The sequence below is a fragment of the Coccinella septempunctata genome, chromosome 6 (assembly GCF_907165205.1).
Source record: "Coccinella septempunctata chromosome 6, icCocSept1.1, whole genome shotgun sequence".
Classification (NCBI taxonomy): domain Eukaryota; kingdom Metazoa; phylum Arthropoda; class Insecta; order Coleoptera; family Coccinellidae; genus Coccinella; species Coccinella septempunctata.
The window spans coordinates 32,402,869-32,425,514 of record NC_058194.1 but is presented as its reverse complement, the minus strand read 5'-3'; the positions used below and the strand labels follow the sequence as shown (position 1 = coordinate 32,425,514).

General features: G+C 37.8%; 6 protein-coding genes across 7 annotated transcripts; 2 read left to right on the top strand and 4 right to left on the bottom strand.

The window, feature by feature from the left end:
* Positions 1 to 3,073: 3,073 nt before the first annotated feature.
* Positions 3,074 to 8,272, bottom strand: LOC123315821 (set1/Ash2 histone methyltransferase complex subunit ASH2). Its single transcript, XM_044901686.1, has 9 exons — positions 8,145 to 8,272; positions 7,945 to 8,061; positions 7,698 to 7,876; positions 7,277 to 7,621; positions 4,657 to 4,856; positions 4,424 to 4,601; positions 3,702 to 3,985; positions 3,392 to 3,646; positions 3,074 to 3,283 (listed from the first exon to the last, which is right to left on the bottom strand). The coding sequence occupies exons 1-9, from the start codon at positions 8,168 to 8,170 to the stop codon at positions 3,179 to 3,181; spliced, it is 1,689 nt and encodes a 562-aa protein (XP_044757621.1). The 5' UTR covers positions 8,171 to 8,272; the 3' UTR covers positions 3,074 to 3,178.
* A 144-nt stretch (positions 8,273 to 8,416) lies between these two features.
* Positions 8,417 to 12,822, top strand: LOC123315820 (DNA repair protein RAD50). Its single transcript, XM_044901685.1, has 2 exons — positions 8,417 to 8,652; positions 8,761 to 12,822. Exon 2 carries the CDS (start codon positions 8,765 to 8,767, stop codon positions 12,689 to 12,691), a length of 3,927 nt encoding a protein of 1,308 aa, XP_044757620.1. The 5' UTR covers positions 8,417 to 8,652; positions 8,761 to 8,764; the 3' UTR covers positions 12,692 to 12,822.
* Positions 12,823 to 12,917: 95 nt separating this feature from the next.
* Positions 12,918 to 13,872, bottom strand: LOC123315823 (prefoldin subunit 3). Its single transcript, XM_044901690.1, has 3 exons — positions 13,681 to 13,872; positions 13,230 to 13,627; positions 12,918 to 13,176 (listed from the first exon to the last, which is right to left on the bottom strand). Exons 1-3 carry the CDS (start codon positions 13,753 to 13,755, stop codon positions 13,092 to 13,094), a joined length of 558 nt encoding a protein of 185 aa, XP_044757625.1. The 5' UTR covers positions 13,756 to 13,872; the 3' UTR covers positions 12,918 to 13,091.
* A 164-nt stretch (positions 13,873 to 14,036) lies between these two features.
* Positions 14,037 to 14,992, top strand: LOC123315824 (c-Myc-binding protein homolog). Its single transcript, XM_044901691.1, has 3 exons — positions 14,037 to 14,195; positions 14,248 to 14,369; positions 14,468 to 14,992. Exons 1-3 carry the CDS (start codon positions 14,172 to 14,174, stop codon positions 14,667 to 14,669), a joined length of 348 nt encoding a protein of 115 aa, XP_044757626.1. The 5' UTR covers positions 14,037 to 14,171; the 3' UTR covers positions 14,670 to 14,992.
* On the bottom strand, positions 14,988 to 16,899 carry LOC123315822 (tRNA (guanine(37)-N1)-methyltransferase). Of its 2 annotated transcripts, none has more exons than XM_044901688.1 (3): positions 15,481 to 16,899; positions 15,298 to 15,429; positions 14,988 to 15,213 (listed from the first exon to the last, which is right to left on the bottom strand). In XM_044901688.1, exons 1-2 carry the CDS (start codon positions 16,820 to 16,822, stop codon positions 15,401 to 15,403), a joined length of 1,371 nt encoding a protein of 456 aa, XP_044757623.1. In that variant the 5' UTR covers positions 16,823 to 16,899; the 3' UTR covers positions 14,988 to 15,213; positions 15,298 to 15,400. The 2 variants fall into 2 exon arrangements, with proteins under 2 accessions (XP_044757623.1, XP_044757624.1); XM_044901689.1 differs by having other exon boundaries at positions 15,298 to 15,426.
* A 231-nt stretch (positions 16,900 to 17,130) lies between these two features.
* On the bottom strand, positions 17,131 to 22,583 carry LOC123314826 (unconventional myosin-Ia). The gene is made up of 19 exons (XM_044900202.1): positions 22,073 to 22,583; positions 21,950 to 22,020; positions 21,719 to 21,894; positions 21,580 to 21,643; positions 21,504 to 21,517; positions 21,363 to 21,447; positions 21,031 to 21,288; positions 20,779 to 20,975; positions 20,491 to 20,696; positions 20,272 to 20,436; positions 19,906 to 20,218; positions 19,416 to 19,796; positions 19,119 to 19,175; positions 18,873 to 18,959; positions 18,552 to 18,796; positions 18,367 to 18,502; positions 18,124 to 18,276; positions 17,880 to 18,067; positions 17,131 to 17,817 (listed from the first exon to the last, which is right to left on the bottom strand). Exons 1-19 carry the CDS (start codon positions 22,306 to 22,308, stop codon positions 17,694 to 17,696), a joined length of 3,156 nt encoding a protein of 1,051 aa, XP_044756137.1. The 5' UTR covers positions 22,309 to 22,583; the 3' UTR covers positions 17,131 to 17,693.
* Positions 22,584 to 22,646: the final 63 nt, after the last annotated feature.

The following is a 22,646-nucleotide window of genomic DNA, read 5'->3' as shown; positions in this document are numbered from 1 at the left end:
AGTGTCGAGTGTCGAGTGTCGAGTGTCGAGTGTCAAGTGTCGAGTGTCGAGTGTCGAGTGTCAAGTATCGAGTGTCGAGTGTCAAGTGTCGAGTGTCGAGTGTCGAGTGTCGAGTGTCGAGTGTCGAGTGTCGAGTGTCGAGTGTCGTGTGTCGAGTGTCGAGTGTCTAGTTCGAGTGTCGTGTGTCGAGTGTCGAGTGTCGAGTGTCTAGTTCGAGTGTCGAGTGTCGAGTGTCGTGTGTCGAGTGTCGAGTGTCGAGTGTCGAGTGTCGAGTGTCGAGTGTCGAGTGTCGAGCGTCGAGTGTCGAGTGTCGAGTGTCAAGTGTCAAGTGTCAAGTGTCGAGTGTCGAGTGTCGAGTGTCGAGTGTCGAGAGTCGAGTGTCGAGTCTTGAGTGTCGAGTGTCAAATGTCAAGTGTCGAGTGTCGAGTGTCTAGTTCGAGTGTCGTGTGTCGAGTGTCGAGAGTCGAGTGTCGAGTCTTGAGTGTCGAGTGTCAAATGTCAAGTGTCGAGTGTCGAGTGTCTAGTTCGAGTGTCGTGTGTCGAGTGTCGAGTGTCGAGTGTCGAGTGTCGAGTGTCTAGTTCGAGTGTCGTGTGTCGAGTGTCGTGTGTCGCGTGTGTGTGTGTCGCGTGTGTGTGTGTGTGTGTGTGTGTGGGTGGGGTGTGTGGGGTGTGTGGGGGTGGGGTGTGTGTGGTTGGGGTGTGTGTGGGTGGGGTGTGTGTGGTGTGCGTGTGTGTGGTGTGCGTGTGTGGTGTGCGTGTGTGGTGTACGTCTGTGTGGGGTGTGTGGGGTGTGTGGGGTGTGTGTGTGGTGTGTGTGTGTGGTGTGTGTGTGTGTGTGTGTGTGTGTTTCGAGTGTCGAGTGTCGTCTGTCGAGTGTCGAGTGTCGAGTGTCGTCTGTCGAGTGTCGAGTGTCGAGTGTCGAGTGTCGTGTGTCGAGTGTCAAGTGTCGAGTGTCAAGTGTCAAGTGTCGAGTGTCGAGTGTCGTGTGTCGAGTGTCGAGTCTCGAGTGTCGTGTGTCGAGTGTCGTGTGTCAAGTGTCGAGTGTCAAATGTCAAGTGTCGAGTGTCGAGTGTCGAGTGTCGAGTGTCTAGTTCGAGTGTCGTGTGTCGAGTTCGAGTGTCGTGTGTCGAGTGTCGAGTGTCGAGTGTCGTGTGTCGAGTGTCGAGTGTCGTGTGTCGAGTGTCGAGTGTCGAGTGTCGAGTGTCAAGTGTAAAGTGTCGAGTGTCGAGTGTAGAGTGTCGAGTGTCGAGTGTAAAGTGTCGAGTGTCGAGTGTCGAGTGTCGAGTGTGGAGTGTCGAGTGTCGAGTGTCGAGTGTCGAGTGTCAAGTGTCGAGTGTCGAGTGTCGAGTGTCAAGTATCGAGTGTCGAGTGTCAAGTGTCGAGTGTCGAGTGTCGAGTGTCGAGTGTCGAGTGTCGAGTGTCGAGTGTCGTGTGTCGAGTGTCGAGTGTCTAGTTCGAGTGTCGTGTGTCGAGTGTCGAGTGTCGAGTGTCGAGTGTCGAGTGTCGAGTGTCTAGTTCGAGTGTCGAGTGTCGAGTGTCGTGTGTCGAGTGTCGAGTGTCGAGTGTCGAGTGTCGAGTGTCGAGCGTCGAGTGTCGAGTGTCGAGTGTCGAGTGTCAAGTGTCAAGTGTCAAGTGTCGAGTGTCGAGTGTCGAGTGTAAAGTGTCGAGTGTCGAGTGTCGAGTGTCGAGTGTCGAGTGTCGAGTGTCAAGTGTCGAGTGTCCAGTGTCAAGTGTCGAGTGTCGAGTGTCGAGTGTCGAGTCTTGAGTGTCGAGTGTCAAATGTCAAGTGTCGAGTGTCGAGTGTCGAGTGTCTAGTTCGAGTGTCGTGTGTCGAGTGTCGAGTGTCGAGTGTCGAGTGTCGAGTGTCTAGTTCGAGTGTCGTGTGTCGAGTGTCGTGTGTCGCGTGTGTGTGTGTGTGTGTGTGTGTGGGTGGGGTGTGTGGGGTGTGTGGGGGTGGGGTGTGTGTGGTTGGGGTGTGTGTGGGTGGGGTGTGTGTGGTGTGCGTGTGTGTGGTGTGCGTGTGTGGTGTGCGTGTGTGGTGTACGTCTGTGTGGGGTGTGTGGGGTGTGTGTGTGGTGTGTGTGTGTGTTGTGTGTGTGTGTGTGTGTGTTTCGAGTGTCGTGTGTCGTCTGTCGAGTGTCGAGTGTCGAGTGTCGTCTGTCGAGTGTCGAGTGTCGAGTGTCGAGTGTCGTGTGTCGAGTGTCAAGTGTCGAGTGTCAAGTGTCAAGTGTCGAGTGTCGAGTGTCGTGTGTCGAGTGTCGAGTCTCGAGTGTCGTGTGTCGAGTGTCGTGGGTCAAGTGTCGAGTGTCAAATGTCAAGTGTCGAGTGTCGAGTGTCGAGTGTCTAGTTCGAGTGTCGTGTGTCGAGTTCGAGTGTCGTGTGTCGAGTGTCGAGTGTCGAGTGTCGTGTGTCGAGTGTCGAGTGTCGTGTGTCGAGTGTCGAGTGTCGAGTGTCGTGTGTCGAGTGTCGAGTGTCGAGTGTGTGTGTGGGGTGTGTGTGGGGTGTGTGTGGGTGGCGTGTGTGTGGTGGCTCGTCAACTCATTGGTTTTTTCTAATCCTCAAAACGACTAGTATGAATTTCTTTCTCTGGAGGAATGATTAAACACCGTACTTCTCAGAGAGAGGATCAAATATGTGATTTTAGGGGGGTCTAACCCCTGGCTCATTTTTGACCCAAAAATTTGGGATTTTCGAATTCGAGTTTATGATCTAGTATTGAAGCCTGACGAAACCGGAAACCTCAATTGAAACAGGAGATATCCCTGATTGAAATTTGCAATTTGTGTAAAATGCCATTTCGAAGATGAAAATCTAAACGAACGGAGATAGGCTCAAGATTTTATTTTCAATCGATTCAGCGTGTTCGAAAACCTATATTTTCATACCAAACTTTCAAATATCTGACATTGCTTAATCATCAAATCAACATTTCTTAGATAGTCTGGTAAATTTTCGTATACATTTCGTATACATTTTCGTATATATATTACCCTCTGGAATGAAACTTTACTACAGGCCCTTTTTTTCGATTTTTGTTCACTTCTGAACCGCCAGACGAAATAAAACTCAAATGTCACTATATTTTGTTCTATTCGTGTGTTTACAAATATAGAAAATTAGAAATACTTATTTTACAACTGATTTTTTTTTGTCAATCGCACTGAAAAAGAAGAAAACTTCAAAGCACAAAACTGTCCAGTCTCAATTTTCCTTCATTTTCTGTCAGGTAGAGAATATCAGCAAGGGTTTGTTCACAAATCGCCTCTTCTGCTTTCTCGTGCATCTGAAAAAAACAATCATTTACTTTACTAACGTCATGGACCGCAACCTTAATGTTACTTGACAACTGACAGATGACATCAAATGTCAACTATCAGACCAATCAACTCACCCCTCTCCAATTGAACTCAGCAGGCGGTGGATATTTAAAATTAGGTCCAAAATTGGCAGTGACCGTAACATTTCTAAACAGCGATATCGTCGGATAATAACTTCCCTGATAAATATTCTCGAAAGCGGCGCCTTGAGATACGCCGTTTTTAAAATTAATGATCTTGCTTCCCGGAAGTTCCTGCAAGGTTTTCAAGCGGTTCGGAATGTTGTCCTTCTCTTCATGATACAGGTGGCTCTTGAACTTCACCAAGGGCTGAAAAACGGATTGTCAAGATTGAAAAAATTCATGGAACGAACGGACGACATACTTTATCTTTAAAGGTGTTAGGAACTAGTTGTGTTGAACTGTTTTGAGGCAAGATGATCAAGAAACCAATAGTATCGCCTTCTCCGTAACCGACATCGGAGTAATGTTTGCCATTCGACATGTGGAATTTCGTTCCTTTCCTGGACCTCCAAGAATAGCCGAAGTTGTCGTAGCCCAGGGGTGCCTGCAGATTTGCGTAGTCTTGACCCCAGCCGATCCTACTCGCTGTTCCCTCCGGCATCTCGTCTATGTTGACCTCCCAATACCAAACCCCCTTTGTCACACCTTATTGGAGAATCAATTGAATGAAGAATTAGTGAACGGGGTGGCAACAGCGCCTCCCAAACTGAGCTCCCTTCATGTTCCTACAGCAGAAAAGATTGACTCCTGTCAAACTGCCAAAGAATGGTTACGTTGATGAAATAAACGAAGGTAGCTTCTTGAAAATCATCATGTTATTAGTAAACAAGACATAACCTCATTCTTTGACAGTTTTGAGTGTCCATCCAAGTCGTTCTATCACATTCAGAATTTAATGCTCTATTTCTCAGGGCCAGTTCATATCATTGAACTCAATAATTTATTGAGTTATTGAGTTCAATGGTCCATATAAATGAAGAGAACTCAATTTAGGAGGCGCTGTTGCCACTTTGTGCACGAGAAACGAAGTTAAAACCTCATAACCATCAAATTTAAACCTAACAGAGTAATCTTCCAACTCACAATGCGTAGCTCTGACGGTAGAATATCCCTTATCGCCAGTGACAGACAGTCGATCCTCTGAAATTTTCAGCTGAGGTGCTCGATCGTGAAGGGCCAACAGTACGGTGCTTGGTATCAAGGTACGGTATAACCACCCTGGTATCGGTTTTCCAGCCCAATCAGAGCTCTCATCGAATTCCTTCAATCGAGAAAAGTTCATTACCGAAAACTTCGTATAACAACAATTCACTTACTTGTCTGAATGGCGCGTGGGGGTCAGGTTCGGCGAGTAGGTACCTATAGCCATCCTTGTTGAAGGGATGGTCCATAGGATATCCATGAGAAGGCAATTTAACACTTCCAACATCCAAATTCCTACCCTTCTTTCCAGATACATTCACATCGGGAGCCTTGCTTTTCGTTTTTCTTGATTTCACGTTACCAGCTGAGGAACCTGGTAATTCGACGTTCATTGTTTAATGACACATTTGATTAACACAAAACGGCGGGCACCTTGCAATCTAATCTATTTGTTATCATTGTTATTCATAAATACCATTCATTTTTAATTACATGCTATTGAATATACATTGTTTTTTGCATTCAGAATATACTTATGAACGCAGGCAATACAAATCACTATATCTTATGTAAAACTCACCAATAACTTTTAGTTCCTATTCATAAGTGACTTGATCCATAGTATTTCAAGAAAGCAAATTATAAACATAACCTCATTTAAAACATACATCAAGTAAAATGTTTTATCTGCATAATTATTATGAATTAAAGAAACAAATTATTTCCTTTTGATTATTTTCATGAAAACAATTAATTCTAATTCTAGTAAGCGCCTACCACGTACCACCAGCTATTTTTCTATTAGTAGATACACTGTTTGAAACCCGTCAAAGAATTACATTTCGTTTCCTCGACAAAAAAAAATTTGGTAAATCCGTTGAAATCGAAAAAAGCTTGAAAAATGCGAAAAGAACACGGCATTCGTAATTTTCAATCGTGAACGCCCAGTCGAATGTCACGCCCATGTCTGTGCCGCCTTCACATCCTTCCGAAAGAAGAATCGGTTAACGTACGACGTGAAGTTAGCTGAACCCCTTTAATTCTATGACTTGCGAAATTTGGAATCGATACTACCCACCCCTGATTACTGTTAAGTTAACCTCACTTTTGTCTGACGTAGGTTTGTTTCATAGACCTAATAAAATATGGACAGGCCCTGAGAGAGAGAGGTCACGAGTAGTACGTTAGAAAGAGATGGACATATGGTAGAAAACGTCAAAATCATATGTTTATTGTTTACTGTTACTGTTCAGCTACTGTGTTTTCAATCGATATTTCATTCTCCTCACAAGCAATTTAGCAGAAAACTAGGTTTTTAGAATCGACTGCTACATGCTAATAAAGCGAAAGAGATTTATTTTTGGAAATAATAGACCAATAAAGGAGTTTCTTTGTTATTTCATGTACATATAAGACATAATTTACAAAACAATCACAAGGAATTTACCTAATCTACTTCCTATATTTCATAAGGCCACAGCAAGAATTTGTAGAGGTGACTTGAATTTCGAGATAGTATATATTGTTGAATATTATAAAGAATGTTGTTCTGGACGGTAGATATGTAGTTACATATCTACCATAACATTCTATTTCAAGGCATGTCCGAAGAAAATACTCAACTCCAATCTGGATTTAACATTAGAAAGAGAAGAGATGTGAATCATGTTGATATTCAGTAAGCCCTGTGACATCGGCAAACTCAAAACTCAATATTTTCTGTTGATCAGTGTCACAGAAATCTAACACTGTAAAGCCACACGATAAAGAAACAGGAGTGGTAAAATATTAATGCCAGGAATGCCAGAGAAGAGCAACTAAACCACCTGATGGGGAACCTATCAAAATAATTGAAAAAAAAATTGCGAATGATTAATCATCATATAAATATTTCCCCAGCAGGAAATTTTATATTATTTGTGAAAGTATCAATAAACATACTTGAAATTATTGCCCTTTTCTCTATACCACACATGTTTTTGCTCAAGGAAGGTGAAATGCTTAAAAAAATTCACTTCAACGATTAATTTTTCTCTGTGTAGCCAGAACCCAAAGTAATTTCAGTGTATATAAAATCAGACCTTGGCGAATGAAATAATATTGTTGTTTTATACAACTCTCAAGTTTTTCTACATTAATAAAAACCAGAAAAAAAAATTTTCAGGTGTTTTTTTTTTTAATAAACTTTTTAGGGTTTTCAATCCCAATCTCTGAAACTATCCTTTTATCAGCACTTGAAAGTTTCAATACGAGAAAAATATAGTTGATTTGATAACATTTTCGAAGTTGATTTCATGATTTCAGTACAAAAATTGCCACAAATTAATAGAAAATCTATAAATCTACCGACAACCACCCAAAAATGCAACATGGAGGATCAGCGGACTGGTAGAATTCCCGAGTTTACTCGATAACTTGGTTGAAGCGGCAACGTTGATTTATTCTCTACCAGCTACCAGCTTGACGTTTACTACCAGGGACTGCTGTTATCTCTCTTTTCTACCACCCCCCTCTCTCTCGTAGGTATTCCTCGATGCGGTGAACGGGAAAACCACGTGAAGGCCTGTCCATGTATTATTAGGTCTATGGTTTGTTTACATTCAGTGAACGTCAAAAATCTCAATTTTCTCGTGCTTTTTTAGGTCTTTTCTAAACTGGCTCAAGGGTTAAGAGTGTTACTTTGGCGTTTATCCTAATTCAGCTGATTTTTCCCCCTAACCTGTCCCACTCAACTTCTTATGAACTTAGTTAATACCGAGAATGTAACTATGAAAATCAACAAAACAATTTTACCATGTTGAATGCCCAATTCGGTGACCTTCAGAAAGCCTCCTTTAACCATGGCATCATAATTTGGTCTGATGCGGGTCAAGTCAGAATCTATCAAACCATACATATGTCCATCTTCAGGGTTGTCTTCGAAGACAAATAGTATGTGAATCTCTTTCATGAGAGCCTTTTGGACAGTTAGGTGCCAGGACTGGGTTACCCTTCGAGAGGTTGTTGTTAGAGCTTCCCAGTGATGTTCAATATATGGTATAATTTCTTTTTCTTTACTGAACATCAGTTTGTTGGATCCTTCTTTAGCACTGGCTTGTTGCAAATTGGCTATTGCCGTTACACACATTTGAGTTATTTCTAAAACGAGGAATTTACATAAAAACTAAATTGCTAAAATTTTGTGAAGTCTAATGAAATAAGACTTCCTCCTTACGTGCTTGAGTTTTCCGGAAACTCTCTAGATTGGATGGTGAACAATTTTTACAAAGAAAGACGTAATTGCTGAGAAACGGCACCAATTTTCCCATTTGATATCCAATGCAAGACTCATGAAACCACCTATTACAATTAGCGCATAGTAACTCCACTATATTCAAATTCCTTTCTTTACCACTGAAAGCAGAATTGTGAAAATACAATATAGACTTATACAACTGGATTCAACAGAACAATCTACAAACCAATAGCAGTTTCCCAATTGTTCATTCTTCTTCCTTTCCACTTTTTCCTCATTTGTTTTTCCATCATTTTCATTATCATTTGCTTTGGGAGATGAATTCGAATCTTCAGCTAATTTGCTATGAAATGAGTAAAAATTATAGCAGTAGGATGAAATAGAAAGCCTATTAAGCCATTCATTTTACGGTAGGAATATTTGTACCTGAGATCGGATATCCCTTCATCCATTGGTGATTTATTATTTTCACTGGCGATAAAATCACTTTTTATTTTTTAAAGCTTATATTTATTTTTTGAGTTCAATAACATTAGTGTTCTGTGGTTCCAGTCAAGTTGTCTATGATCGGTACATTGGAACTATTTTGTTTCAAACAAAGAGTAACACTTGTTACTCTTTGTTTCAGCCAAAGAATATTCTTTGTTTCAACGTCAAATATGACAATTCTGTGTTTTGTGATTCTATGACGTTAATTTTGGCGGCTGGATTGAAAATTCATTTTCCGGGTAAAATCAAAAAAAGTTTTCCCTCCATCGTTCGAAATCCATCGAACTGATTCAGTTCATGTGTCAATTCATTGTAGAAAACTGAAGGATATTGAATAAGAATTGGAATTATCCAGGATAACCAGATGTGTCCTGGAGGTTATCAGTTAAATAAATGAAAAAAGTCTGATAGAATTCGAAGATTTCATACCATATTCATTAGAAAGGTACTCTTTTCTACTCTAATATTCTACCTATGAATTCGGAATAATTGAAAAACTCAGTTATTAGGACGTATCACTTCCCTTAGGGCTGACATATTGAACATTTTTCAGAGCAATGGCAACTTTATTAAAGTTACAACTGAGCGGTATACGTAGTTTTGGGCCATTTGAAGAGCACACGCAAACAATCTCTTTCGATACACCTGTAACACTCTTGGTTGGACAAAATGGCTGTGGCAAAACAACAATTCTCGAAGCTATCAAATATGCTTGCACTAGTGATCTGCCCGGTGGTACAGCTAAAGGACAAGGTTTCGTCCATGATCCAAAAATATCAGATCGTGCTCAGACTAAGGGCCAAATAAGACTTAAATTGATTGATGTTAAAGGGGATATTTACACTATTGTGAAGGCTATTCAAGTAGTTCAGGGACCTTCCTCGATGTCATTCTCTTCTCTTGACTCTTCGCTGTCTATTCTTTATACCAATGGGGAGAAGCATCACTCTTCTGGTCGGTGTGTTGAAATTGATAAACATTGTGCGCAAGTATTACAGATTTCTCCTTGTATTTTGAATAATGTTCTATTTTGCCATCAAGAAAACTCTTCATGGCCTCTTGATGAAGGTAAAAAAGTGAAGGAGAAATTTGATGAAATATTCGATTCTAAGAAGTATAATAAGTGTGGTGAAGTACTCAGTAAAGCATTAACTGCAAAAGAAACTAAGATTAAATTGCTGAAGTATGAAGTCGAAACTAAAAAAGAAAAGAAAGTAGAAGTGACTAAAAAGAAAAAACTACTAGATGAGAAGAAAGACAAATGTAGAGCACTTCATGAAGATGTTTTGAAAAAAGTTGAATTATTGGAGCCTCATAAAATCAGATTGGATGAAATCGAGCAGTTGGAAGTCGATTTGGGAAGATTACAAAAACAATTGGCCAGTAAAGATGCAGAAAAGAAAGGGTTAATCCAGCAACAAAACATGCTAAAACAGAATATAACTGATGTATTTCAAGGTGACGATGAGGAGCTACAAGTGAAAATATCTGAGTTTGAACAAGACCAGAAAAAAAAAGAAGCTTTAATAAGAGAGCTAGATGAAAAAAGAAAAGAAATCGCGAAAAAGGAAACTCGAATTAACGAAGAAATACAAAAAGAGCAGATAAAACTTGGTCAGTTAAGAGAAGAAAAAAAACAATTTGAATTGAAGATAAATAACAGAAATACTCTCTTCGTGAAAGCAAAGGAATCACTGGAAGTCTCCGATCCGTTTGTGTGGGATACAACTGAAGAATCACTTCAAGCAATCAATAAGCTCAAAGCAAAACTGAAAGTAATCGATGACGATTTACAGGATTTCATCAAAAAGAAAAATCTCGAAGAAAGTGTTATGCAAGAAAAAATTGATAAGGCCAGGGAAGCCCTAGCTACCACCAAAGAAAAAGTTAAATCTACCTCTACAGATATTCGCAAAATCGACGAAAAAATGTTGCAAGTCAAGAATGAAATACAAGAACTTGACATTGCGAGCAGTCGATTGGTTGCGATAAACAAAAAAATTGAGAACTTGACAAAAACTCTTGAAACTCTTGAAAGTAACTTCGATGAGAAAGCAACCGAAGTTGAGATCGGTAACAGCAAAAAAGAAATAGTTAAAATGGAAACGAAACTAGAAGAATTGGAAGAACTCTATAAAATTCTTCAACATAACTATATAGTAGAGGAAAAATTGAATTTAGAAGAACAAACAAAAATCAAGAAAAGGACTGAGCTGAACAAAATCATGAACAGACACTCTGGCAACTTCAATACTCTTTTTAAAGAAGCAATACCAAAAATAAACATAGGAGGAAAAGTACAAGCTATTCTCTCCACTAATGAAAATGAAATCAAGAAACTCAACACGGACATATCCAACAAGCAAAAGGAAATCACCAAACTGGAAACGCAGATACATCATCAGTCACGAGACATTAAAAGATTTGAATCTGAACTGCAATCTAAAAAATCCCAAATAGCTTCAGTATGTCGAAACACCGATTATACATTATTGCTGAGGCAAACTTTCGAGCGAAAGGAAAGATTTCAGAAGGAAAAAGGACAATACAGTTCCGCCAAAATTATGTATCAAACCTTCATTGAGGAGTTTGAAAAGGAGAAAGCCTGTTGTCCAATTTGCGAAACGGATTTTTCTGGTAAAACTAACATAGTTTTAGCCATCGTTGAGAAATTGAAACAAAAAATTATATCTATACCGGAAAAATTGGCAACTGCCGAAACAAATCTAAACAAAGAAGAGAAATTATATAACAAACTACAACAACTCAAACCGGTAAACGAGAACGTCGAAGAATTATCCAATGTAAAATTGCCATTACTGTATGAACAATTAGAGAATGATAAGACCCAATTGAAGGAATCGACAGACCAATTATCTAAACTGAACGAGGATTTGAAAACGCCTACGAAAATTGTTGAAATCTGCAGGAAAGTTCTAACGGATGCCACTCTACTGGATCAATATTATGCGGATATAAAAGCAAGCGAAGAAAACATCGACGAACTACTGAATCAAAAACAAACAGTGAATACAACAAAGAATAAACAAGAAGTTGAGAGCGAATTGGAAAACTTGAATGGGGATCTTAAGGATCAAAGAAAAAAGTCAGACAGTTTGAGACAAAAGTTAGACCAACACAAACAACGTTGTCAGAAAATAAAAGAAGATAAAAGTAGAGAATTAGAGTTACAACTCAAGTATCAAACTCAGGCAAACAACAAGCCTCACCTAGAGAAGCAACTGGAGGAATTGAACGATAACTACAGCTGTCTTCTGGTCGAAAAGGAAGAACAACAAGCAGAACTGACCAAGCTCGATGTTGAACTAAACGGTTTAAACAAGGAGAAAACGACGTTAGTAAGCAGCAACGAGAAATTAATCAATAACAAACGGTTGGAAACCAATAAAAAAAGTAAATTAGTGGAAGAAATCGTCAAATTAGACACGGAAATTACAGATTACAGAAATAAAAACTCCGATGGGAAACTGCAAGATCAAATTGAGAAAGTGAGTAAGTTCGAAGACCAAAGGAAGAAGCTTGTTGAGATAAAGAATGAAACTATGAATAAAATAACGGAGAAAAAGGAAGAAATAGCGAAACAAGCAACGAAACTCCGGGATTTACAAGATAATGTTACCTTGAGAGAAAAACAAAAAGCGGAAGGAATACTAGTTATCGAAATAACAAAACTTCAAAATAAAATAGGCACTTATAATTACCAGTCCGTATATGAGGAAAAACTTAAATTGAAACGAAAGATCGAACTGGGAGAGAGAGACATCAACAGCTTGAGAGGACAGGAAACGGAACTGAAAACAACAATCGAAGATATTGAAAAAGAACTGAACCAACCGGAGAACAAGAATTCTGAAAAAATTTATAAAGAAAAGCTGTTTGAATTGAAACTGATGGAAAAACTCGTCACCGATTTGAAGATTTATATCAAAGCTCTACACCACTCCGTTCTGGAATACCATAAAGACAGAATGGTACAGATAAACTACAGAATAAGAGAGTTATGGAGGAATATCTACAAGGGTAACGATATAGATTACATCGAAATTCAAACTAAGGAATCCAAATCGACTTCCAGTGCCAAAAAAACTTACGATTACAAGGTCGTTCAGAAGAAAAACGGTGTGGAATTGGAGATGAGAGGAAGGTGCAGCGCAGGACAACGAGTTCTAGCTTGTTTAATCATCAGGATCGCTCTGGCGGAATCCTTCAGTTCTCACTGTGGTATTTTGGCGTTAGATGAGCCCACAACCAATTTGGATAAGGAAAATGTTACGAGCCTCACTTATGCGTTGTCCAATTTGATCACTTCGCATGTGAACGATAACAATTTTCAACTTATAGTTATAACGCACGACCAAGATTTCTTGGATATCCTGAGGCATAGTGTGCAGAATATTTCTCACTACTGGAGGGTGAGCAGGAATCCTCAAGGTTATTCCATAATCAAAAAAGAACGTTTATAAATAGTGCTTTGTTATATTTTGTGTTACGGTAGCTCTACTTCATTTGAAGATGTTAATTTTTTTACTGCTGATGAAATTTCATGTATCGAGTCATAATGTTTGTTGTTATTCTAATAAATATTAAGTATTTACATTAAATTTGTTGATTTCCATATGAACTATGATAAGATTTCCAACTTGTTCAAACTAAAAAAAAGTAAGTAGGTATGCTAATAAAAAAAATACTGTGAAAACCAGTTTATTCAATTACAAACTAAGGTGAAATAATTTAAGCCATATGTAATTGAACATATACTGGGTGATTGTGGATGATGAAAATCAGATTAACCTTCGAAAGTTGCGTTAAAATTGAATTGAGGTAACAACTCTTTCTTTACTTCACTTGGCTTTGATTCAATTCTCACTTAGCCTTTGCTGCCTGCTTCCTCTTTACATCCCAATTGTAAACTCTAGCCATATTAACCTCGGTTGTTGTGAATTGGTCTCTGGAAAAATTTAAGCCGATTTCCAAGATACTTCCTTACAAATCATAACTAACCTCAAAAAATCCAAATCATGTTCAACATATCCAAGGTTTCGTGTAGCGACGGCTATATTTTGACTGAGTAGTTTTTTAGCATCTTCCAGAGTATATTCTAGCATTACATTAGCTCCCAGCCAAAGGCACACATGTTCCGTCGGTGGAATTTTAGCTTTTGCAAAAACTTGTTCACTAAGCAAAAATTGGGCTTCGAACTCAGTTTTTTGTTTTTCCAATTCTTCGATTGTTAATAAAGATCTTTTGAGTTCTGGTACTTGGGTTTGTAAACGTTTCTTTTTCGAGGCAAGATTATATTCCATAAATTTATATTTTGCATGTTGATTATCAAGCCTTTTCAATACTTCATCGACACCGTCTACATTTTCAGGTCTAGCCATGTAGGCATCTACATCTTCCTAAGGTGTAAAGATTATTTAAAGCATTTGGAATTCCCCGAATGAATACTAACCACAAATTCGGCTTCTGGGATACCAGCGTAGGATTTTTTATCGCCCAATTCAATTTCTTTATCTACAGCCTCCATTTCAAATGATTTTTGTGGAAATTTATCAGATTAGAAAACACCTGGCAATAAAAATACCTTGCCTTAAGTCCTACGAAAACAAAGACCCAAATTTGGCGAAAGAGGTTAATCTTTGATTGGGTTACGAGCATAGATGGAGAATATCGATCTTCATTGAATTAGAAATAAATTGGAAAGATGAGTGTAAATCGGAGTTCTTATAATATGTGAATCAGTAGTTTTTCGAAAAATATTCCTCGAAATGCCGATCTCTGAATTCAAAAAGTTTACCATATGATTAAAGAAAATATATTCTGTGATTGAAACAGTTTGTTTTCATCGGTTGACAGTTGAATTATTTCATAAATTTTTGTCATTAATTTAATTTCCTCGATTTCCTTCTTACTAAAGTAATATCACCTGAACAAATAATTAAAATGAGTACAAATCAAACTTTCAAGGTAATAATTCCATTTCGAGCAATAAATTTTCTGATTACCCTTTTTTTCTTAGCCGTCCGAGGGAAAACGTGAAGAATTTCGAAAATATCTAGAAAAAAATGGTGTTATGGATGCTCTTACCAAAGTACTTGTTAATCTTTATGAAGAAACTGACAAGCCCGATGATGCCCTAGAGTATCCTTTGGAAATTGAATGACTTTTGATTATTTCATCATTACTCATATTTTTTTTAATTGAAATATTCATTATATACTCCTTAACAATTTACTCAGATTCATAAGGGATAAATTAGCTATCCATGCTGGTCTCGACACACACAAGCAAATGAAAACTAAGCTAGAAGATGCCCACGAACAAATAAATCAACTTGAGGCCGAAATTGAAAATTTGAAGGCTGCTCTTGAGGAGAAGCAGAAAGAGAAGGGCGCAGATGAACAAGAACCTCAAGACAATGCTGTGAAGCAAGAAGAGTAAAAGATTCCTGTTGTTTTATTCGTTGAGAAATGAAGTTAAGTTTTTTTTTATATTGTTATTATTTTTGTTTTATAACGTATGCCATTTAGTTGTGATCTCACTTAAGCATATGATCTCAGAAGCATAGACCTAACTTTATGTCTTTGTACTTAATGTTTTCCTGGTGTTAAGAGAAGTTGCAATATTTTTTTTTGTTATACTAGTTTTTTTTTTTAACTTTAAGCAATATCTTCTGAGAAGAATTTTATGAAAATTAAATCCATCCATCTAAGGTGACTATGATAAATTGTAAGTTGATACTTTAAATAAAAGACTCACTTTTACGCAACCAATTTAATTTTGATATATTTACATCGAGTTACACAAAGAATGACCAATATTTACAAATTTATTCCTTATTAGGCACCTTCGGATTAACAGCAGTCAAATCAGAATGTTTGACCTGTATTTTCTTTTTTTGATGAGGGCCTTGAATCTTTGTATTTTTCATGCTTTTGAATTGCTTGTTGATTTCTTCGATTTTAGATTTGTTTTTCACAATATCCTGAAATAACAATATTTTCATGAGAATTATATACCATTTGGCCATATGCAAGATCAGACATTTCATGAGCATTGTGAATTATACCTTTTTCAACTTTCCTTTAACTTGAGCTGGCTTGCCTTTAGCTTTCATACCTTGCCCTTTAACTTTAGGTGGTTGGCTTTTGGCAGCAGCTGTCTTGGCATTTTTATTGTTCTTTTTCTTCCCCATTGTCTGCTGTAACAAAGTAAACTTAGAAAATTCATCAAACTCAAGAAAAATTTATACATTTCGGTATTTTCGTCAGAAGATTGTCGTCGTGTACTACTTTTCTCTTTGAATTACTGCGACTGGCAAAGAGGATATCACCATCTAATTTCAACGTTATCCTGATCATTTTTTTGAAATTACTAACAGTCCTTACTTCAAACATATCCACTATTTTATCTGTCACATCTATCTCAATGTTTTGTAAAAGGGAATTTTTGGCGATAGTGCAATAATCTGTGTTAGTCTCTGACCCTTTAGCAAAACAATACACATACACAATCGGAATATTAGATATTTCTACTATATTTTCAGCCAAAAGACCAACAAAACCATCTACAAATTCAACAGCCAACGCTGGTAAATTCATAGCAATAAAAATATTACGTTGATTCAAATGTTCTATAAGCACACTTTTAACATCTGTTTTTATGAAGTCCCTGCCATCTTTATTGAATGTTTTTATATGTCTCTTATCCACTTTATTCTTTTCTATGTTATAATTCAGCCATTTGTAGGATTCTGGGTTCAAATCATTGGCATATACATAACACTTTTTTTTAGCAAGTGGAACAGAAAACGGCCCAACACCAGCAAAAACATCTATGAACACATCCCCATTATGAAGTTTCTTCACAATTCGTTCATGTTCAGTCGATAGTCTCGAATTCCAATACACTGTTGAGAAATCAAATTCAAATATACAGTTGTTCTCCTTCACACATGTTTGCATGTTATCTTCACCGCAAAGTACTTCCATGTGGAAATTTCTATAGGTATTATCGATCATATCTAATTTGTTCACAACTGTTTTACAGTTTTTCACTTTCTCCAAGAGTACTTCACCGATCAATTTCTTGTATGGAAGCAAATGATCCTTAAGATTAACATGGACAATATGACCAACTTTTGTGAAACTAGAAAATCCATCCGAGTCATCAGGTAGAATGGACTTCAATATTGTATCAAGTGAATAATTGTCATATGTTAGAGTCAAATCTTTTAAAATAAGGTTTTCATCGGATATGCCTATAGAGGATAACGTATTTATATCATCTGTTGATATATTCTTCCACTCTCTCACTGAATCTGGATTCAAATAAATTGATACATTTGAATCACTCGATTGAACAGCTTTGAAGTTTTCTAGTTTCAGAAAATATTTCTTGAGAGTAAGAACAGCCTTCGAAACAGAATTTTTGTCTACTTGTAGACACGGAACTTTAACTGTTTTGATGAAAAGTGTCTTATCCAACACTTTCAAACCTTTTACTTGCGAGCTAGGGAATAACACACTGTTTGCCATTATACGTAAACTTCTTAATGAAACATGAGAAATATATGTGAAATATGTAAATATCATATATAAAATACATAAATAAGTCTTCGACAAAATGTAACGCAATATTCAAACAGCAAATATTTGAAATTAAAATAACCTAACTTACCTTTTTTGCTTTGACAACTTCACGTTTTCGGCATAGAAAATGATGACAGGCGCCATCTGCGTCATACAGAGACTTTCTCTATGGCGTCATAGATATATCGTGTTGGCATAGAAATGAAAAATTGTTTTTCCACTAACTACAGAGAAATATGTTATTTCATTTCACTGAACAAAGAGTAATGTGTAATTTATTAGGTCTATGGTGTTTTCAAACTACGAAATAATTCAGATAGTAACAATTTTTCTATTTTCTTCTATATTAATCCCATGACAAGAGAGGTGTTTCAATAAAAAATATACATGTGATTAAAAATACTATTTTACACTATTTTCATAAAATATTAACGTCTCAAGTGATAGGTACTATTTATAATGTGGCACTATTTATACATTGGCACATTTGCTCTCAATATGGAAATAACTCATGAACCATTACAAAAACTCCAATGAGGTCCCAATATTATTCCTCGTTTTACTTTTCATCCAGCTCGAAAATGAAAAATGGCAATATACAAACACGACAAAATGAAAACGGAAATCCCAGATCCAGTGGACATATACCTCCATAACGGGAGGAAAAATATTTACTACTTACAATCATTTAAGACGTTATATAGTACCAAACACAACACCAGTTGAAACATGTTCACATAATCTTGATTGAGAAACTTAAAGTGAAGTTGATTGGAAATATTCGATGGGATACTTCATGATTATTGTGCAATTCAATAAATGTTCCTAATGGCAGTACTTGATACACTAGACTCGAAGATATGTTTGGCATGTGTCACATCAAAATCTCCATTTTGTTTGCTTTCCTTAGAACCCTCATTTGTCCTGGTTGTACCTCCGGTAGACCCACACATTTGAAAGCAAAAGTCACCAGTTGGGAACCGAAATTCGCCTCAAACCTGCAACGAAAAGAATCAAGAGGAGTTGGGAAATGTCTTCATCCGATCATATGTCAACTCACTCTGTAGCTATGTTTACTTCAGGCGGTTTACCGGTAGCATTTTGAACAACCAAAAATAGTTTTGTGACAATCTCAATGACATGCCCAGTTTGAAAAACAAAGTCCCCTTTTTTCTTTAAGTCGCTCTGAAAAAGACAACCGGTGGTGTCGGACAGTGAGCTGGAGGCTTCGTCGTAGCTTTCGAAAGCCTGGAAACGAAAAAGTGAAAACTTCCACACCAATTATGAATTATCCGATTCATTACCGATTTTACATGAACAACAGCGACGTCGTCCAAGTAAGGGGACAAGGACATCTTGTAAATTTCTGTAGCAGGTACACGATATTTTATTTGTAAAGTTCTCTGGTCCAGTATCAACATGGATCTGGTTGAAACTACTAGGAGAATTGGAACAAACTGCAAAACATATTGAAATTAAGGATCGGTACAAATGAACTACTGGCTTCCCCCTAACCTCAACTGTCAAGATATAGCTAGGAAGCTTACCTTTCCACTAGTTCGTGCGATCTTATTTATTATATCAGCGAAAACAACGTACTGATCATTGCTTTCTATGCTCATCTTCTTCCACTGGATATTCTGCCTTAACCTAACATAATCCCCAACGAACGGATGAGATACACTGAAAAAAAAAGGTTGGAACAGTTGTTCGTGAACAGTTTCAGCATTACCTTCTCGGATATGAACATTTTCTATCTCTAAAAATGAAACTGGCCGTCACTTTCTCCCTCATTCTATTCCTGGAGGTCTGGTCGAACTTGAGCCGGAACTTGTGGCATCTCCAGCGATGATGTATCCTCCTCAGGAGCTCGTTACATTCCGCCAATTTGGGATGGCAGGACGGCCAGTCGCGGTTTATTGGCGAACAGGCTTCTGGAGAGAGCGACTCGGCCAGGGAAAACAAGTACTGCCGCCTCTGAAACAAATTGGGAAGGTGAGGTACTGATAATTTCGAGAGGACTGAAAACGAAATTTGTATTCCAATGACTTACTTTCCATTGTATATAGTGTCTCTGGATCAAGGTAGCTGCCCATTCCCTCTCTTTGCGTTCTTTCAGTAGTAAAAACTGTTCCCTTGCCTGAAAATTACAATTCGATTCATATTTGCTTTGTACAAGGACAAATGGTCTCTTTGGACATTCGAACATAGCTAACGAATTGGAATCATTTATATGTAGAACTAATTGCGGCTTTTACCTAGCGAACTACCACTCTGCAAATAATTTGGAACCACCTACCGCTCTATATAAACACCATAATTTACGGCCTTTAAATGGTACACCATATTTCAATTCCTGTAAGATGCCAATATGAAAATAAAAAACAAAGTGTAGTAAGTGACAGGACTAGAAATGTCAAAATCGTTGGTTGCTAAGAAACGCCTACGGTAACCAATGGCAACAAACAATTTTGACAGTTCATGCCCCATACAAATTTTGAGGTTATTTTGAGGGAAATTCCTCCATTCCCATGGATAATTATGGATATTCCGGTAAAGATTACATGAAAATGTCCATTTGTCACTGTTTACTCACTTTCCAACTCCTCCAAGCAGACGCGATGACCATTTGGCTGTGCTTCATCCTCCGATACCTTTTGTATTCCTTATAACCTCTCCAACACTTCTGCACCAGGAGCGCCAGGTCGTGCAGTCTCTCCCTACGAAAATCTTCGAGCTCGAAAACCGTCCTGGGGCTTCTCACAAACAGTTTGGTCCTGCCGTAGGTAAATTCTGCGCTTGGTATTGGAAGCGATCGAAGAATCACCGAAACCCCCTCGATGGGTGAACCTCGCCATCTCGGCCAGGTACTAGGACATACCATCTTGTACCGACCCAGAAATTGTGGATATGAAAGCTTGTAACAATATCCCGCCCTCCATACTTGAACTGTCGCTATTAAGTTCAAGTATCTAACCTAAAATCACAAGACTTTTATCAAAACTCACCCTAACATCGACAATAGATCATTTAAACGACCAGTATATGCATTTCCAGCTACTGACCTCACGGTACATTTGACCTACCTGGTGCTGTATCAGCCCCACTTCGAATTTCCTAGGAATCTTCAACTCGTTCGGCTTCAAACAACGAATATAGTGACTCTGCCTCATCGACAAGCCCTTGAGTAAAGAATTGAGGGATATCCTCAATTGGGCCGATTTGGAAAGGGGTCGTTTGACGGTGCAACGTTTGGGATTGCCCTCGGGAAATAGATGTGGCATCAAGGGATGATCACAACGGAACATAGCTCGGGATAGTTCCCTCGGTAAAAAGTCCGTGTTCTTCTGAACAAAATCGCGCACACTGTACGTAACAGTTCCCGCGAAATGTCTGATTCTGGAAGAACAAATCTGTTATAATAAACTTTAAAACGGTGATGGATAACTTACTGAAAACTATTTATTGGCAGTGATGTATCCGATGTTAAACAGTGCGAATGTCCACTACAACATTGTTCAACCCTTGTGAGGTATACCGAATCACTTGCTACATTAGGTTCGTCTAATAAAGTCAATATGCCGTGACTTTCGTTTTCTAATAATTGACATATTACTCTGGAAACAATCATGTTACATTTTCTCAAATCTTATTCAATCACACAAACTTACACATTATTAAAATACTCTATTCTGGACCATTCTAGACCCTCCCTAATTATTTCTTCTTGTTCATCCTTCAAAGTTGCAGAAATAACGAAATGATGTAGTTTTTCATTGCAATAATTGATCATGAACTGCTCAAATCTGTTGGTATCGAAGAATTCAAAACCGTAGAGGTCTAAGACTCCTAAATTCTTTCGTTTTGAACACCTAATCTGAAAGTTACTCACAATTACTTTCACTAACCTTCAAATGAAAAATTATCACGAAAAGATATATTACGACTGACAAACTCACCTTCAACAATTCGTTAATCTTATTGATAAGCCATGAGAAAGTGCGGCTGTAAAGTGTTCTACATAAAACATCCCTAAGTTTTGATGCTTCGCACACGTTCAAATCTGCCAGTATTCCATTTTCTATCTGCCGCGTTGTCAAGGCTCGATGTAACCATCTGTGTTCCGCACCCAAAAGGTCACAGATCTCAAAAAGTTCTGTGGAAGAGGGTTGATGATTTGACAGTTGGAAATTTTTGACATATGGACTCACCATATTCATTGCAAATAACACATCCATCCGTACCGTCTATGTTATTACAAGGCACAAATTGAAGATTACCTAATTTAAGTATTACTGCAATTATTCTAAATATATCGACGACTTTTTCATTGGAAAAGCCCAAAATATTTAATGCACTTTTAGTATATATAAACAACTTTCTATCTTCTTCGTCTGACTGGGTGGAATGATAACTGTCAATCTGCAGAATCCGGTAGTGCTCCACATTTCTCTGTAGCTTCAAACTCTCTTAAGAAAAAATGAAAATATTACATCAACCAGGCTAAAATTGATGAATGAACAGATGAGATAGGTATACTCACTCAATAAATGAATATCTGATCCTGAGAGCAGCTGATAAAATATATGAAAATTCCTATCACCCGCATTCAAGTTTGTAACTCGTGCCTGAAAAATTTTCAATTAACACATCATCAAAAAAAAGTTGAAATGGATAAAAATACCTTATCCAAATAATCTAAGCAGCGTGAAACATGAAAGAAGTCAGAAATAAAGTATATTTACAATTGACAAACTTACAATGTGTTAAATAACCACCAACAGGATCACCCTTGTAGTCGAACTCAATATCCAAGAATTTTCCCTGCAATTATCGTGAAAAACATGTCATCATGATGTTACAAGAACAGAAAAGTGTCTAGATGATTTAGGAACTCACAAATCTAGAAGCATTATCATTTCTCATAGTTCGTGCATTTCCAAATGCTTCCAATAGGGTGTTTGCTTGTACTAGTCTATCTTTTATGAGTTTCACCTCTGGAGTTTCTCCAGAAACAAGAACTAAAAATTGGAGCACGATCCTAGCTGCTTCTGTTTTACCAGATCCGCTCTCTCCTAAACAAAACATTTTAAAATAAAAATACTCCAGATAGGTACTGTAATATTGCACCTGTTACTATGATAAATTGGTCCTCATTTCTATCAGTTAGCCATCTATAGGCTGAGGCTGCTACCGCGTATCTACAAAGATGTCGATATTATATAGATTCAGAATATATGTTAATATTCTTACATGTGAGGAGGTAGTTGAAAGGGCCCACGTTTAACATAGGTCTCAACAAGATCTGTGGAATACAGAGCCAATTTTTTGTAGGGATTTATAGAAATTAAAACATTTCCAATGTAAGTATATATGTGGTCTCTTTTGAATCTCTGTAATAAGTTACTGATGAAATTATCTTCAGTGAGTGGTTCAAGAAGTACTGAATCCCAAGCTCCTATTTCTTTTTCTAAACCCAAGCTGAGCATCGCACAGCCCCTTGTGTTTTTGCCGCGAAGGCGGCATCTAGCATTCGGACTTCTTTGCACCGTGCCAAGAAATTATGTCATGGGGAAGACGAAGTACTAAGATTAGCGCTGGGATTTTCACGAAGGTGAAAGCAATTGGGACTATTTCATAATATTTATATACGGAATACGGAAACTCAAATTAGTACACACTGTTTTAATTAAGTTAGTTAATTGGGGTGATTAACATCAATTTTGCAGTTGTCAAATATGACAATTCTTTTGAAATCTGACATTTGTCTGTGTATTGATCATTTTTTCTATGAAATTCATTTTCTTCTTGTTTCGAAACAATGGGC

What these genes read in the sequence shown, in the direction of transcription:
- LOC123315821 (XM_044901686.1), bottom strand. Translation starts at nt 8,170, where the DNA reads ATGGATGAAGGGATATCCGATCTCAG. An exon ending in CTAACACCTTTAAAGATAAA is followed by an intron (nt 3,647 to 3,701) that starts GTATGTCGTCCG and finishes TCCGTTTTTCAG; the next exon opens with CCCTTGGTGAAGTTCAAGAG. An exon ending in CTGAGTTCAATTGGAGAGGG is followed by an intron (nt 3,284 to 3,391) that starts GTGAGTTGATTG and finishes TGTTTTTTTCAG; the next exon opens with ATGCACGAGAAAGCAGAAGA.
- LOC123315820 (XM_044901685.1), top strand. Translation starts at nt 8,765, where the DNA reads ATGGCAACTTTATTAAAGTTACAACTGAGCGGTATACGTAGTTTTGGG.
- LOC123315823 (XM_044901690.1), bottom strand. Translation starts at nt 13,755, where the DNA reads ATGGAGGCTGTAGATAAAGAAATTGAATTGGGCGATAAAAAATCCTAC. An exon ending in TCCCAGAAGCCGAATTTGTG is followed by an intron (nt 13,628 to 13,680) that starts GTTAGTATTCAT and finishes TTTACACCTTAG; the next exon opens with GAAGATGTAGATGCCTACAT. An exon ending in CATGATTTGGATTTTTTGAG is followed by an intron (nt 13,177 to 13,229) that starts GTTAGTTATGAT and finishes AAATTTTTCCAG; the next exon opens with AGACCAATTCACAACAACCG.
- LOC123315824 (XM_044901691.1), top strand. Translation starts at nt 14,172, where the DNA reads ATGAGTACAAATCAAACTTTCAAG. An exon ending in GTACAAATCAAACTTTCAAG is followed by an intron (nt 14,196 to 14,247) that starts GTAATAATTCCA and finishes TTTTTTTCTTAG; the next exon opens with CCGTCCGAGGGAAAACGTGA. An exon ending in AAGCCCGATGATGCCCTAGA is followed by an intron (nt 14,370 to 14,467) that starts GTATCCTTTGGA and finishes CAATTTACTCAG; the next exon opens with ATTCATAAGGGATAAATTAG.
- LOC123315822 (XM_044901688.1), bottom strand. Translation starts at nt 16,822, where the DNA reads ATGATATTTACATATTTCACATATATTTCTCATGTTTCATTAAGAAGT. An exon ending in TCTGACGAAAATACCGAAAT is followed by an intron (nt 15,430 to 15,480) that starts GTATAAATTTTT and finishes ACTTTGTTACAG; the next exon opens with CAGACAATGGGGAAGAAAAA.
- LOC123314826 (XM_044900202.1), bottom strand. Translation starts at nt 22,308, where the DNA reads ATGCTCAGCTTGGGTTTAGAAAAAGAAATAGGAGCTTGGGATTCAGTA. An exon ending in ATAGAGTATTTTAATAATGT is followed by an intron (nt 20,437 to 20,490) that starts GTAAGTTTGTGT and finishes GATTGTTTCCAG; the next exon opens with AGTAATATGTCAATTATTAG. An exon ending in TATGGTGTTTATATAGAGCG is followed by an intron (nt 18,960 to 19,118) that starts GTAGGTGGTTCC and finishes TGTAATTTTCAG; the next exon opens with GCAAGGGAACAGTTTTTACT.